The 15,272-nt window shown below is 45.9% G+C and overlaps 1 protein-coding gene across 3 annotated transcripts in view; it reads left to right on the top strand.

Annotated features, from left to right (window-relative positions):
* LOC142585820 (transcription factor A, mitochondrial-like) overlaps positions 1–15,272 on the top strand; it is a 46,940-nt gene that overhangs the window by 18,733 nt on the left and 12,935 nt on the right. For 2 of the 3 annotated variants that reach the window (XM_075696845.1, XM_075696862.1), the window contains exon 6: positions 13,028–13,102. The exons of the other annotated variant lie outside the window; for it this stretch is intronic. In XM_075696845.1, coding sequence (XP_075552960.1) covers positions 13,028–13,102 — 75 coding nt within the window. The remainder of the gene's footprint in view (positions 1–13,027; positions 13,103–15,272) is intronic. 3 annotated transcript variants of the gene reach the window in all.

Genomic DNA, 15,272 nt, shown 5'->3' with positions numbered 1-15,272 from the left:
TAGAAAGTAATACAATTGACTTGTTACAACGGACCCTGATAATCCGGAAAAAAAAAATCCATTTTATTCGAAGTTCGTAATATCCGAGACACCTCACTTCCGAAACTTTCGTCGCGATGTCTAACTTTATTACAAAGAGTGAGTGACAAACGTCCAAAGTAAAAAATAAACAAAAAAGTTGCAGTTTTGCCAGAAAGGCGAAGCATTGATTGCCGTAGCAAATTAAGCAAGATGAGTTCGGCAGCTGCAGCAAGCGAATTGACCTTCGTGCTCTCTCTCGCTATAATGCAAACTATACGTGGAAAGCACAGCACATACAAAGCTACCAGCACTGGGCACACTTTTTCCACATTGCAGATCGCTTTGAAGATGAGTTCCGCACGGGCGTGCACTTTGTTCACCTTGCAGATCGCTTTCAAGACACGTGCCTGCGTGGGCGCGCACTTTATCCACATTGCAGGTCACTTTCAAGATACGGTGCCCGTGCTGGCCCGCACTTTGTCCACATCACAGATTGCTTTCAAGATACAGAGACACCGCGGCCACGCCATTAATAGCAGCCACCGGAAGAACCCTCCCCCTCTTTCCCTTGCCCATGCCTCACACGTGAAAAACGGCGCGCTCCCGCGCCACTTTCTTTCCTCCCTCGTGCGAAAAATATTGAGCCGCGATCATCGGCTGACCCTCGCAAGTCAGTTGCCAGCTCGTGTTGACAAGGCAAAAGTCAGTTTTGTACGCCTGATTTTGACAAAAGTTGCAGTTAATTTCGTCCGTTGTAGCGTGGTCCGTTAAAAGTGAACTTCGTTGCATTAATAAAATAGGTAGAACAAACTAAGGCTGATGTATGGTCTGTTATATGCGAAAGTCTGTTGTACGCGGGTCCGTTGTAACGAGCGTAGACTGTATATAAGCTGAGCAATGTACACCTGTGAGCAAAAGTATATGGGTGAGGGGAGCGCATGCCTAACTGCATTGATGCACCATCTTCCAGCGCGGGGCCTGCTGTCCAGACTAGCCCTCATGCAGTGGTGTACATGCGCAGCCCATCATATCTGCAAGCATGTCGTGTTGCTTCTCTTAATGGGCTATGCTGCTTGTCGACTAAACATTCAACGGGCAGCCATGGCCTGTGCTCAAAAGCGGCCGCAGCCGATGCCACTCAGCTTTCGCACAGCGCTCCATCACGCGGCAACACTTCTCACGTGGCTCGGCTGAGTAGCGAAGGCTCGCAGCGTGTCCGGTTGTTAGCCACCTGTGCAGCACATCTGTGCTGCTGTTTCACTGAGCGACAGCGGTATGAGCCATGGCTCGCGTTTTCATTGCACATCGCATTTCTTCAGTGATTGTGCAGCCAACTGCCTGCTCTCGTGCATGTTGATGACTCACACAGAATGTTTTGCTTCTTACTGCGGTGCTGCAGCCATGTGTTAATGGAAGTGCTTACAATATTTGCTGCCATTTATTCAAGCACAGTTTCCCAATTGGTGTCCGTTCTCATGCAAAAGGTTTGCAACAGTGTATGACACTTTAATCTATGAAAGTAGCAGCAGCACATCTGCAGCAAATATCAGGGCTATTTTTTTATCTTCACTTCATGCAGGCTCGCTCGTGTGGATGAGTGTAGTGCCGGGCAGAGGCTATGACATCATGTGCTGCACTTGGCTAGCTGAGCTGTAGCCAGTCAGAGCAGACTGCACGTGTCTTCTGCATCAGCAGACAAAGAGCACTAGACTTCGACTGACTTTGCACTTACTGGCTGATAACACATTCATTTTCTTAGGAGCCATCTTGTATATTGCACAGCTTCAGACCAATACGATGTTGAAGCAAGGAATTGAATGAATATAATATCCTATTCCTTTGAATGTTGAAGGCCCCTGAAAATCTCCCAGCATCACCACAATACCATTAGTTCCTTATATTCCATTCCACTATATTCTTTTGTAAGACCGAAAAGGATGTGCAGTTGTGCTCACACTGCCTACTTTTCTGGCAACACTGCTCTTCAACGTCCATCTTCAGGTTGGCATAGCTAAAGCTCAGTAAAACTGGACGCAACTTCTGCTTCAATGTTCTCTGACATAGTGATCACCGTGAGCTTTGGACAGTATGATGCATTATAATAAATATACAGCTATGAATACTACAGTTAAACCTTGTCACAGTGAAGTTGTATTTAGTGAAAATACCATTGTTGTATCCATTATTGATTATGCTGTTATCGTCGCAAAAATTTTTCACAGATTCCACACATTGTGGGGACCTGTGTTAATGTGAAGCATTAGTCACATAATGCATGCTTTTAACATTTAGATTTGTGCACTTGTTGGAACTTGCTAAGAGGCCATAGAAAAACGCTGACACAATACTTGTAAGCACCAGGTTTTATACAGCACTATTGTGATGTGAACCTCACCAACAATATTGTCACGTGGTCGTGACGTCAAAGAACACAGTAGCAATACTGTGAAAGGCAAAACTAGCTTTTATTGGGCGAACCTGTGCCCACAAAACAGGCTACACTCAAAGCACAATGAGAGCGGCAAACACAGTCGGTGATCGTCGAAAATCTGATCAACGTGTCAAGCACGTCGGCTTTTATACATCAAGCGCCGAATGTTCCAGGCTAATCGTTGGGACATGCGTTCCTTCCACAAAGTTCTATGCCATTCGCGTCACACGATGAAATCAGATAACATAAGGTTCGGCGACAACAGACAGCGAATAGAAGCATTGATAACTTTCCAGAAACTTCGGATACATGCAGGCGGGTCCCGCGCTGTGCGATAACATTTGTTAGGCGGTGAAACGTGGTCGCCCGATAAAGATAAGTACACGTGTCATTACCCCCCTCTTAAAAAGCAACGACCCGATGCTGCAAACAAACGAAAGTAATAAAGAAAAGCACTCGTAGCAACAGAAACAACAAAATAAGGAAGTTCGTCAGCGTCCGTGAAAGGGTTTAAGGCGCACCACGTGGACCACTTCAGATCGTGCGCGGCGCCGCTCTGAATGCGAAATGCCGTCTGGCACGACCTCATAGTCCAGTGCGCCAATATGTCGGATGATCTTGTAGGGTCCGAAATAGCGTCGCAGTAGTTTCTCACTGAGTCCTCTTCGACGTATCGGGGTCCATACCCAAACACGGTCGCCGGGCTGGTACTCGACGAAGCGTCGTCGGAGGTTGTAGTGTCGGCTGTCGGTACGCTGCTGGTTCTTGATCCGTAGGCGGGCGAGCTGTCGGGCTTCTTCGGCTCGCTGGAGATAGGTAGCGACGTCAAGATTCTCTTCGTCGGTGACATGCGGCAGCATGGCGTCGAGCGTCGTCATCGGGTTCCTACCGTAAACCAGCTTAAACGGCGGGATCTGTGTTGTTTCTTGCACCGCCGTGTTGTAAGCAAAGGTTACGTACAGCAGGACCGCGTCCCACGTCTTATGCTCGACGTCGACGTACATCGCTAGCATGTCGGCGAGGGTCTTGTTCAGGCGCTCCGTGAGACCATTCATTTGCGGGTGGTAGGCAGTTGTCCTCCTGTGGCTTGTATGGCTGTACTGCAGAATGGCTTGGGTGAGCTCCACTGTAAAGGCCGTTCCTCTGTCGGTGATGAGGACTTCTGGGGCGCCATGTCGCAGCAGAATGCTTTCGACGAAAAATTTTGCCACTTAGCTGCGCTGCCTTTCGGCAGAGCTTTAGTTTCACCGAAGCGGGTGAGGTACTCCGTCGCCACGATGATCCACTTATTTCTGGACATTGACATCGGAAACGGTCCCAACAAGTCCATCCCGATCTGCTGAAAAGGTCGGCAAGGAGGCTTGATCGGCTGTAGTAATCCGGCTGGCCTTGTCGGTGGTGTCTTGCGTCGCTGACAGTCTCGGCATGTCTTGACGTAATGGGCAACGTCGGTGGTTAGGCGCGGCCAGTAATACCTTTCTTGTATCCTCGATAGCGTCCGGGAGAAGCCGAGGTGCCCGGCGGTCAGATCGTCATGTAAGGCGCGCAGTACTTCTGGACGCAGCGCCGATGGAACAACAAGAAGGTAGTTGGCGCGAACTGGTGAGAAGTCTACAGTTAAAGCGCAACGAGAGCGGCGAACACAGTCGGCGATCGTCGAAAATCTGATCAACGTGTCAAGCACGTCGGCTTTTATACATCAAGCGTCGAATGTTCCAGACTAATCGTTGGGACATGCGTTCCTTCCACAAAGTTCTACACCATTCGTGTCATGCGATGAAATCAGATAACATAAGGTTTGGCAACAACAGACAGTGAATAGAAGCATCGATAACTTTCCAGAAACTTTAGATACATGCAGGCGCATCCCGCGCTGTGCGATAACATTTGTTAGGCGGCGAAACGTGGTCACCGCCTAACACGTGTCAATATGTGTAGTAGAACATGAATGCCATCTAAAGTACAATGCACAACATAGCTCAATGAGAATGAGGGAACACCCACACACAAGCGTGGTGCTGAACTAGAAGCATCATCTGCTGTGTATCAGAGAAATAAGGAGAGAACATTTGACGCTACTCTTGAGTATCTTCTTCTTACAAGTGGTTTTGCAGGTAGGACATGAAGGCTGTGATTGAAGGAATGCCTAATGGCACCTGGAGTACAAAGCATGATGCATTAGTGAAGAGACAACTATACTCAATTTCATACATAGGAGGAAATGCTCTGGGAACCACGCAATAGTGCACCCATAGAAGTCTCACTCCGCACGTTTTGTGATGCAGTTGTTTTTGATCTGAAAATTTTTTTTTAAATAACTGCTTCATATATCACAGCTGCTACTTGTGGACACAAGTTGATATCAAATCACATATTAGTTATGTGTATGTGTGCTACAAGTAGGCAACACACTATGTTTTTGTTGTGGCGCAAATGATGCGCTGTGGCTGCTGGTGGCAGAAACATGCTACTCCGCTCGTGTGGTGGTAAATAGATTGAGATCTTCAGTGCATTTCATGTAATAAATACCTCGTGTTTTGCAACTTAAAAGTATGAGACCTGATTTTACTGCGAATTACATGGCGCATACCTAATACAGTTAAACCTTGATTTAACGAAGTAGGTAAAATTGGCAGTTTGCTTTGTTATATCGAAATTTCGTTGTATTGAAATTTGACCTTTTGTGCAAATGAGTACAGTTGCCAATCGATTTTTCTGGCACAGAAAGGGGCCACAGAATTTTCTGAATTATTGCGCAATCGGAAAAAGCAAATTTGGGAAAACAATTCATTTTGATGAATTTGGTAGTCGTCAACAAATGGTGCGGTTTCATGCCACGTCGACGATGTCTTCACATTGGCGGTACGAACTAAGCGAAGCCAGCCACACTTTCGCATGCACTCTGCCCCCGCGGCTAAGAGCGTCATCCGCACTGGGACAACACTATCATGAAAAGTGCCGGCAGCGGGGAGCAAATGCTTTATCTGCCTCTCACTCCAATGGGTCACTGAAACTCTATATTATGCAACTTCCAATACTAAACACGCGGGAAGACTGCTTACAGACACTGTCTCAGCACGCCCACTCTTAGCACATGCGGCAGATTACCTCTCAAGCAGGGTGCGCTGCTGCGGATTGTTAGATACAGACCATTTCTCAGCATTAGTCAAGTTCTCCAAGCGCAGCCCCTCCCCTCATCGACGTTTTCCAGTTGTGCACTGACGCGCGTCGACCGTGTTACCAGACCCGCCAGACAGGGTTAGCCTTGTTGTGACTGGGGGTTCGAAGACATGGGATCCTCTTCCCTCGTGCAGGGATAAGTGAATGCGAGGCTGGGTCCGATATTCAAGACGTTTAACAAACACATATATATTTACATATGTACAAGAAAATGCAAAGTAATACAGAAAAGTTGATGATGAAGTGGTAGTCGCCGCTCACTCCTGCTGTCCGTTGCTCCTTTTATGCCTTGCGTGATCATTGTTCAGTCACTTCCCTCGATCCGGTGTCAGGAGACTGTTGACATCAGGTTCCACTAATCTGGAGGTAGTTTGCCCTTTCCCTAAAAGGGGAACTTGGTCGGAAATGCACGCACATCCTGGGCACAAACAGAGAAAGGAGGGGAATGTACGCTGACTCCAATCGTATTCTGACAGGTGATGGCCGTGTCATTGCACTGACCGCGTCTCCGGTTTGGACATGCCAATTTGTGCAGCTCACAAGTGATAGCTGTATCACGCTAATTGCTCAAACCTCTCCTGAACGAGGTGCTCCCATGCTGGTTATAATTCATCCGTGTCGAGAACCATTTTGACGAGGTCGTCGGCCCGTTCCCCGTAATCGTCTGAGCCGTGACCGAAGGGTGTTGCGGGGCAAACGGCCGATCACAAAAGCTTGCCCTTGTGTCGTACGGGAAGCTTTTGTCCTCTCCCCCCCCCCCCCCCCCCCTGTGTAGCGATTCCTCGAAAGTGTACATGTAGTTTGGCACATCTCGAGGTGATTGACCTTAGTCCCGGGAAAAGTTGCTTTGCAGCACAGAAAGGTTGTTGGGGACGAACAGGCAAGGAGGCAGCGTGGGACAGATGCAGCCATCGGAGGGGGAGAGCTCAGTGAGTGTCCCCATTGGCCAAACATGGCGACACCTATATGGACTCGCCGATTGGACGAAAATGATGACACCTGTATGGGCTCGATTGGCTGAAAGTGACTTGATCTGATGGACTGAAGGGGTTATAAGCCAGCGAACCATTGGAAAGGGAGAGACATTCACAGACGTGCTTCTTGCTGCGGGCCGCAGCGTACGATTCGCTGCCTGAAGCAATGACTGCTTCATCATCATCAGCAGCAGCAGCAGCCTGGTTACGCCCACTGCAAGGCAAAGGCCTCTCCCATACTTCTCCAACAACCCCGGTCATGTATGACTGCTTACTGTTATTTTAATTGTTTCTATGTCCTGTCTCAGTCCTTTCTAGGTCCTGTGTTCTAACTCCTGTGTTCTCTAAGTTCGTTCTCAAAGTCCACCTCAATGTCGGCCAACTCCCGCTCTCAAGGGCAAGGTCTAATAGGATGTGCTGAGCCGCGCTTACAGCCATGCACAGCCATGGCCGAGATCCACATCAGAAATCATGACGCGCGCGAACTTACCCGTCCTCCTCCCGCCCCTCGCACAAGCTTTATTGCATCACCATGAGCTCACTACCCACCCCCTCTGTCCTTTTGCTCATGCGAGAAGGCGGCACTTGTGAAGCCACCATCTTGTCTAATCCTCGCACACTTTCGCTTGCACCTAAAGCACAAACTGCGCGGGGCGCAATCGGATCTTATTGCACTTGGACTTTATGCGGAACACGATGCAGCTACACTTCGGTGGTCACTCTTGTCATGCCATGCACGATTTGAGAGGTGCATTTTCAAGTCACCGCTTGTAATTCAATCATTTGACCATCTGCATCTGCATTGAGGTTTTAAATATACAGGGTTCTATGGACAAGAGGTTATGAAAAGTTAAATTCTTCATTATATCGACAATTTCATTATATTGAAGTTCATTATATCGAAGTTTAACTGTATTCTTCTTTCATATGTAACGCATTACTTTGTGCTCGCAAACGCGAACAGTGAGAGAAGTCTCTCTAGCCTTCATGGCGTTGCCTGCTATGTATGAAACAGAGTATAGGAAAGACTTGCACGTAATGTGATCACAGTGTTATCATCAATGTGACCACAGGGGACTGACACGTTGGTTTGCCTGCTAATGTCCAATTAAGCTATTGACCAAAAAACGCACATGCATCCAGAATGGGTCATTTCAAGTTGCTCTTGCATAGTACAGCCGGCGACCGATTTTTCAGCCGTAGAGGGGGCTGAATGTCAATGTGAACTCCACTACTACTACCATCAGTCTAGGTCACGCGCCTGGTACAAACATGTTTATGTCAAGCTTTCCATAACAGTTACTGCCAGGCACTCCACCAAGCAGCCACTGCCAGCCATCAACAATTCTTTATCACAGTCATAATATGCTTAGGCTGCTAGGCCTAACCAGCGCTAGTTGTCAGTTGTCAGTAGTCTGCGACCAAGGTTGCAGCTTGGTACCAAGCTGACGGCAACTTTGTACACGGCTGCCATGTTTACAGCATCACATTCATAGATCTCGTCCAAAAAATTCAGCAGTGCATTGTATGGCATTGAAAATTTCACTTATTGTACAGGGTGTTGCGTACTCCAGGATAGCGTATCGTACTGCTGCCGAGTTGTAGCGGCGCCTGCCTATCGAAGCTCGACCGACGTTACTTATTGGGTAGCGTGGCGTTGTCGGCAGCGTGCAGGCATCCGGAAGACCATGGCGACCAAGCAAGGGCGAGACGATTTCTAGTGCGAAACTTGCACGGTTTATTCAAACGTTGATGAAAGATGATGAGAAGAGAATGAAGTGATCAAAAGTACATTTCGGAGCCCCTTAAATAGTCTCTCTACAATCGTGAGAGGGACCTTGCTTCCGTTGACGTCACGTCACCGGCACAGAAAGAATTCCTCTCCTCCTCTGGTTATACCGAGCCTGCTGCAAGGAGGAGGCCGTCCCGCCTCCTGGAAATGTAGACGCTTGCCCGTCTCTTTTGCGCGTTGCTGGTTCGTGGAAGTTCTCCTGTAGACTTTGGCCGTTCGAGGAAAGGGTCCCTCTAAAGTTGCACACACACACATACAAAAGAGGCCTGTAAACACTGCGGGGCTTCCGCCAGACCTGCAGACACTCGAAATGGTCATGGTGAATTAGGAAGTCACGCATCATTTTGACGAGGCAAGGTGTGTGAAGGTCGGGTGAGAGAAATTCCTTTCTGCATGTGGTGCTGGACGCCAACCGTAGCAGGAGCAGTCACACCTCATTTCAACGAGGCATGGCGAGAGAAGGTCGGGTGAATCATTACTGCACGTGGTGCCAGACGCCAACCGTAACAAGGGTCATCCACTCTTAGTATGAACACAATGCAGCATGGCCAAGCTGCAGGAGCACTAACGCACGTGGCGTGGCCACGCATAGAAGCTAAGCAGTGTAGGTGAGAGGGGCTTGGAGGTGGGGCCTTCGTGTCATCTGCTAAAGCGCGGGAATGCACTGTGCTTTAGCAGACGATATGAAGCCCCACTTCCAAGCCCCTGTGCGCCTGCACTGCTTAGCTTTAATGTGCAGCCACACTGTGCCATGTTTGTATTCAGAGTGGATGACCCTGTACATTGCTTTTGGAATGGTCACAGTGCCACAGGGGAATCTGAAACTTATTTTCAGATTTTGTTTAACGATGCACTGCACACTTAAGATATTCCCTAGAATATACTCGCTACAGCAGTGGGTAACATCTGTAACATACTGCATTTTCTCCTCCCGTCGTCATCTCGTCTCCTAATCTAATCGTTGTCTCTCCTCGCCTTCTCCTGTTTCCATGAGTGTCCACAACACATTCCTGTCTTCACCAATGCAAGCACTGCAAAGTGCCGTTCTCAAACCTCATTTAATTTATGTTACTTCTGCCCACCTACACTCTCTCCCATTCTCAAGGCGACTAGGGCCTCAGCTTGGGCCAGGGCAGGTTGCAGCAACCTTCTGACACGGCAGCAGAATGGGGCGCCCGGCCTTCCACATTTATATTGCCTACCCCTCAAGCATGCTGTGACCTTTGGCACAGCAGACACAGAAAGTCATGTCTTCTCGGAAGCAACTAGTCTCGCAATACACTCACACAATGCCCTAATGAACAAATCCAGCCCTGTACAGCATCCGTACTTCCAAGTTGACAATATCAGAATTTGAGCTTGTTGGTTGAACATTTGTGTTTAGAGCAGCACAAGAGACTGCACTGCTGTGTGCGTTCACTACTGTAGCTGTCCATTGTTGCACTGTTCTAAATTGAAGAATTTCAAGTCGTCGGTGACAAAGCCTTTTACACACTGAATTCACAGAAGCAGCCTCTAGCATGGCTTTATTTTTCACTGGTTGGTGAGCTCCAATTTGCTTTGTTTTCTCGAAAGTGCACCTGACAAAGACAGTGTTTTCTGAAAGGCACTTGTACTTGGGGAAAACTTTTCTTGGCCATGAAGTGAAAGCTATGCGGGTAGAGCTTCTGAACACACTTTGTATCCAAATTATTCCGCGTGAGTTTGGCCCCAGTTTCAGTTTCGGCTTCACCGACCGTGCCTAGCTTCTTTACATTAGTGAAGGCAAACACAATCAGCTTCACATGATTTTCTGAATCTAATCAAAGACATCCCTTATGTTTAGAGGTCAGAACAGCAAGCAACACAGCCTCCTTCGGAGCCCCGAAGCAGCCATGTGACCTTGATGTCGATGAGAATGGGAAATTGGCATCGGTAGAGCCAGCACAACATAAGTCAGCGCACTCGCTTGTTTGTAGTGCCGACTCTTGTGATTTCCAAATAGATTTGCCTGATATCCGCGTAGACATTGAACACACTTGTTTTGTGTGCTAAGACAGCCATTTGTTGTTGAAGTTGGTCATCAGTCTTTCAGGAGAGCTGACAGGTGGGACAGCAGGCAATGAATGACTTACCAGGCAACACAGGTGCCATTTTGCCATTGAGGAATGCGTAACATGTGTAACGGTCTTGCATGTGTGAAAACTTGAGAGGGCAACCTAAAAATACAATAAATACCAGTAGCTGACATGGTGAATGTTACATTTAATTTCAAATTGTATGCTCTGCAAAACAAAAGAGCTATGTTCTCTATTTTCCACGTAAGGAAATGTGAATGAAATTGCAGGTCTACTTCCAGCAGCGGTACCACAGGCATGATTCGATTTTGTAGCCTTCACTTCATAGCCAAGAAAAGTTGTCTGCGAGTATGGTTCACATAGAATATTGTTGCGCAGGTCTAGAAAATCTGTCAGTGGCCATAATTTGACATTTTTGTATCGGAATCCTTATTCTAAGGCACATCCAAACAAGAATTTGCTGCTGTGTCAGATCCCACATTTTCAATTTCGTTATAGCAGGCAATACTCAATTAAGTAAAGCATCTGCAACTGAATTTTTTATTTATTTGAATATATTCAATGATTTGTTATATCTAGGTTTTTCTATATCATGGTTTGACTGTACTTTGAAAGTTTTATTACTTCCTGACCAATATCTTCTGCGTAGCCTCAAATGCCCTTTATCATTTTTCTTATGCACTCTTTGCATGCTGTCACTGCTATTTGTTAATGGTTAGCATTGTATCAATATTGACCCGTTTCGTGGCGATCCTGTGGGTGCTGCCATGTTTGATCACATGTTGACGCGTCCATTGCTTGCCTCAACTGCCTCCGTTGCCTCCGTGTTTACAGTGGGTATGTATGAGGCCAGCACGGCTTAGCAAACCTCTGTTTCGGGAGATATCGTAGACAGTGTCTGGGTGGACAACACGAAGCTTTGGCCACAGCTTCAGAGAACATGCAAAAATGCTTTGGAAGCTGATTAAGCTATGTCCGAACAGTGCAAGCAACATATGTGGTGCTTGTTTTAAAAGTGAGGCTAATTATGCATTACAAGCTATCCAAACTTACCGCTCATGAGTGGAGTCAGGATTAGTGTGTTTTGCTAGAGTCCTTCCAAAACATGGAAGGACTCTGGTTTTGCTCTTCATTCTTTATTTGGCAAATATTTTGAAGCAGCGGCCTGTTACATTTCTGACTCAGTAAACTTCCTTGGTGCAGTCACTATCTGATTATTTCTTCCTAATCGCTTGTGGGTGTGTGTGCAAGGCTTGAAACAGCCGTTCTGTACTGTACATTGTAATACCTTGTAGCAAAGATGTATTATCGCTAGTAACTTGCTTACTCTTGTGGACCATCACAATACATTCAGATTCGACTATTCATATGTTATCGGTGTAGTCCGTCATTTATTGTGCGTATATGGCGCGCATATATTCAAGTATGTGCCCATTCACTTATTCTTGACTCGTTGGCGATATAGTGGGCATAAGTTTCCGAGCCAGTTGGGGTAGACGTGTGTAGATACTATACTGTGCGCAAAACATACTATGACAGGAAGCAGCACTACTCCCTTTGCCATTTTTTAATGAACAGTACTCATTCTTGCCAATGTTTTGGGGCTGAACCACTTTCTTTGAAGGTTAGCAATACAACGCTGGCGGATGAGCAAATTTCTGTATCCTCAAAGAGAGCCGTACATCTCTAAGTGCCAGTAACATGTGCGGACAGTTGCACCAACAGTCTCTGAACTTGGCTACACAGATTCGTTCCATTCCTTAATATGCCAGCCACTATTTTTGCAGCCAACTAGTGCACATGTCTTCAAACCGAATGTTTCAATCTCGCATGATTGGAGCACAGTGCGTTAGCGAAAACTCAGTTGCATTTCCGACAGCTGATCACACATTAGCAAAGTGGAAGCTGTAATGGTTTCGTATTCATGTGCTGTCGCTGAGGTGATGTGCAGCGCACCACCGGAAGCGCCATCTCGTTTCTATAGAACAAACTGCTCCACGAAAAGGGTCAATATGCACTGAGACTAATATTCAAATGCAAAGGAAGGAATGGGGTGGCTATATTCTTGTCAGAGTAAGCATGTAAGAGTAGTAATGTTTGGTACTAGCGGGACTATATCCTTCAGGTGTGTCTTTATCGACTCATTCCATTTGTGGTTTGACATATTCACTGCCAGTATATGTGTACATGTCTATGCATCATAAAGGTTATTAAGCTTACTGGTGTAGTTCTTGCTGTCAGTCCCAAAAGAATCTGCTGCAAACTTACTGAGTCCCACTACAGAAGAATTTTAGTTCATTTGTCTGATGACAGAACCATCTGCTGCCTATCATAGCTTCTTGGCAGTGGTGGTGAGGCAGTAAATTATGAAGCACACATTCAACACTCTCCCTTTCATCTGCATTCAAAGAGATTATTGGCTGCATTTTGTTGGAAACACTGCATTACACTAAAGTTATGCTATTGTTCAGAATTTGCTGTGACATAAACAGATATAGAAGACAAAAACAGTACTATTTTTGTGTGCAGCTAAATTTATAAATCATCTGCAATTGCTCCATCTTTTCTCCAGAGTGCAGTTGTCAGCAGTATTTCTTCATGGTTCCTAGGGAAGCTGCCTAGTAAAAGTGAGGTTCCATCTCCACAGGTAGGCGTTCATTCCACATTAGGGCAGCAGCAAAAAGAGCTAGTAAAGTCCCCATAGTAACAGATATTTAGCATATTGTGACTTTTGTGAAAAACTGTAGTGCCCTCTGTTTTGAATAGGTGTTATTTAAGCATATATGGACTGTTCTGTTTCGACCACAAAAATGAATGTGCTAGCTGTTTGGACACACACAGGCAAAGGGGGGATGATGTAGTGCTGTGCGTTGTCCCCTCATCTTCTGTTGACTGTTACGCCGTAGAGCTGCTTACGCCATGTCAGCAAGCCCAGGTATCTACCATTATGTTTTGCCATGACAGATTAACTAGCCAAACAATACGTTCTGACTAGTATCATTGCAAGTTACAGCTTTCCTTCTCTTCGTTTCTTTTTCTTTTTAAGCTCGTATTTCACAGAAGCATTGTTTAAAAGTATTAAGTGGCAATAAACGAAAGCAAAAATGTGCAGCACTGTTAATTAGAAGTGCAGGGGTTAAAAATTATGTGATCATATGGTGAGGTCAAGTTGTATGTGAGCAAACATTGTATGAAATGAGTATTGGTTATGTGATCACATTGGCCATTGTCTTGGTTTTATTTTGTACAAGTAGCAAGACGAAGAACCATATTATAAATATATAACTTTGAGCAAACTACAAAAGTAGTGCTCCCTAATTACTGCATTTGCATGAATATAATGTAAGGAGGACTTTTACAAGTCAATAGAATAATAATGTGATTATAGCGTAATGTAATATACATAATGCAGCGACATTTATGGGTATAGAACAGGGTAACTTAGCATAGCATAATGGTTGATCTATACCACTATACGTTCCTGTGCAGGACTGCCTGTGCATGCTGCCATAGCGCTGTTCCAAAACAGAAATCTAACAGAAGCGTGTTCTGCTGCACAAGAGGTTTGGTGAGCATGCACCATGGCAGCTGCATTTGTGCAGCAAGATTGCATGGGCTCACTTCACTACCTGAAGCAACATTACTAGAATCAACTCAGTTTTTCAGCTCCACATATTGGCCAACGCAAGCATGTGGCCCACGCAGTAGTCGCGAGAACTAACGGTGCTGCAGTTGAGTCCAGTTACCGGTCGGCCACGTCAGCTGCTGCTTCAGTGGCGCTGCAGCTTGATATTGCACACACGTTCGCTCATATGTGTCGATTTATTAGTCCACTGAAAAGCTGTACTGCCCTTGCAATTAGAGTTCGTGATTTTCACTATGAGTGACAGCTTTGCAAGCGCAGTATGAATCCTAAAGCTGACATGTGAACGCTTCAATTTCAACCGCTTTGCCATACTACGGAGCTACTCCAACATCAATTGTGACTGGATGTGTCTTCCAGATAAGGCCGTTCATAATCGATTATGCGAAAGAGGGATAAAAGCAGGATAGCTAATGAGGGAAGAAGCAAAAAAAAAAACTACTGGATAACTTGAACAAGCATTAAAAATTATTCTTTATTGAGACATCTGCAAATGGAGAGCTCTTTTACATCCTATATAAGCTATGCATTTCTTTCGAGTAAGTTGGTCATATTGCGCGCTGGCCCACCCCCAAATTTAAGTTGGTCCATGTTCAAACTTCATGGTAGTCCAATCCCAAATTTCAATTTGGCCCACCTCTACTATAAGCTTCCCCGTGCATTTTCCCTGGAGCTCTATGTGTCCCTATGGGTATTCTCTCTGATCAATTTTATTCTTTTGTTGTTTGAATTGTTCCTTATTGCTTATAAAGCTACCTATCATCAACATTTGTATTATTATAATGATTAAACATCTTAACTTCGCAAATTATGCATTCTTTGTGCAGATGCAAGGCATTACACTTTTCTCGCGGTGGAGCTGAGGTACTTGGCAAAAAATGCTTATGCATTTAAAGTGGATGGCTTGTAGCTGCTTTTTCAACCCGGAGCAAAACACATTGGTAGTGAAGCTAGCTTAGCAGGTCTCTTTGAGGAACTATCAGGCATTGTTTCAGATATCATTGGCCTTAGTGAGGTTAGAAGAACTTGTGAGGCATATACAGTGCTGACTAATGGCCACGTCCTCTGCTATAGAGGACTTCCAGATAAGAAGCAGTATGGAGTAGAATTCCTAATCCAAAAGGGCATAGTGGGCAACATTGACGAATTCTGCAGCATTAATGAGAGGGTAGCA

The sequence above is a fragment of the Dermacentor variabilis genome, chromosome 1, assembly GCF_050947875.1.
Source record: "Dermacentor variabilis isolate Ectoservices chromosome 1, ASM5094787v1, whole genome shotgun sequence".
In the NCBI taxonomy this organism is placed as follows: domain Eukaryota; kingdom Metazoa; phylum Arthropoda; class Arachnida; order Ixodida; family Ixodidae; genus Dermacentor; species Dermacentor variabilis.
The sequence above is the reverse complement of the archived record's forward strand: the minus strand, read 5'-3'. Positions and strand labels throughout refer to the sequence as shown.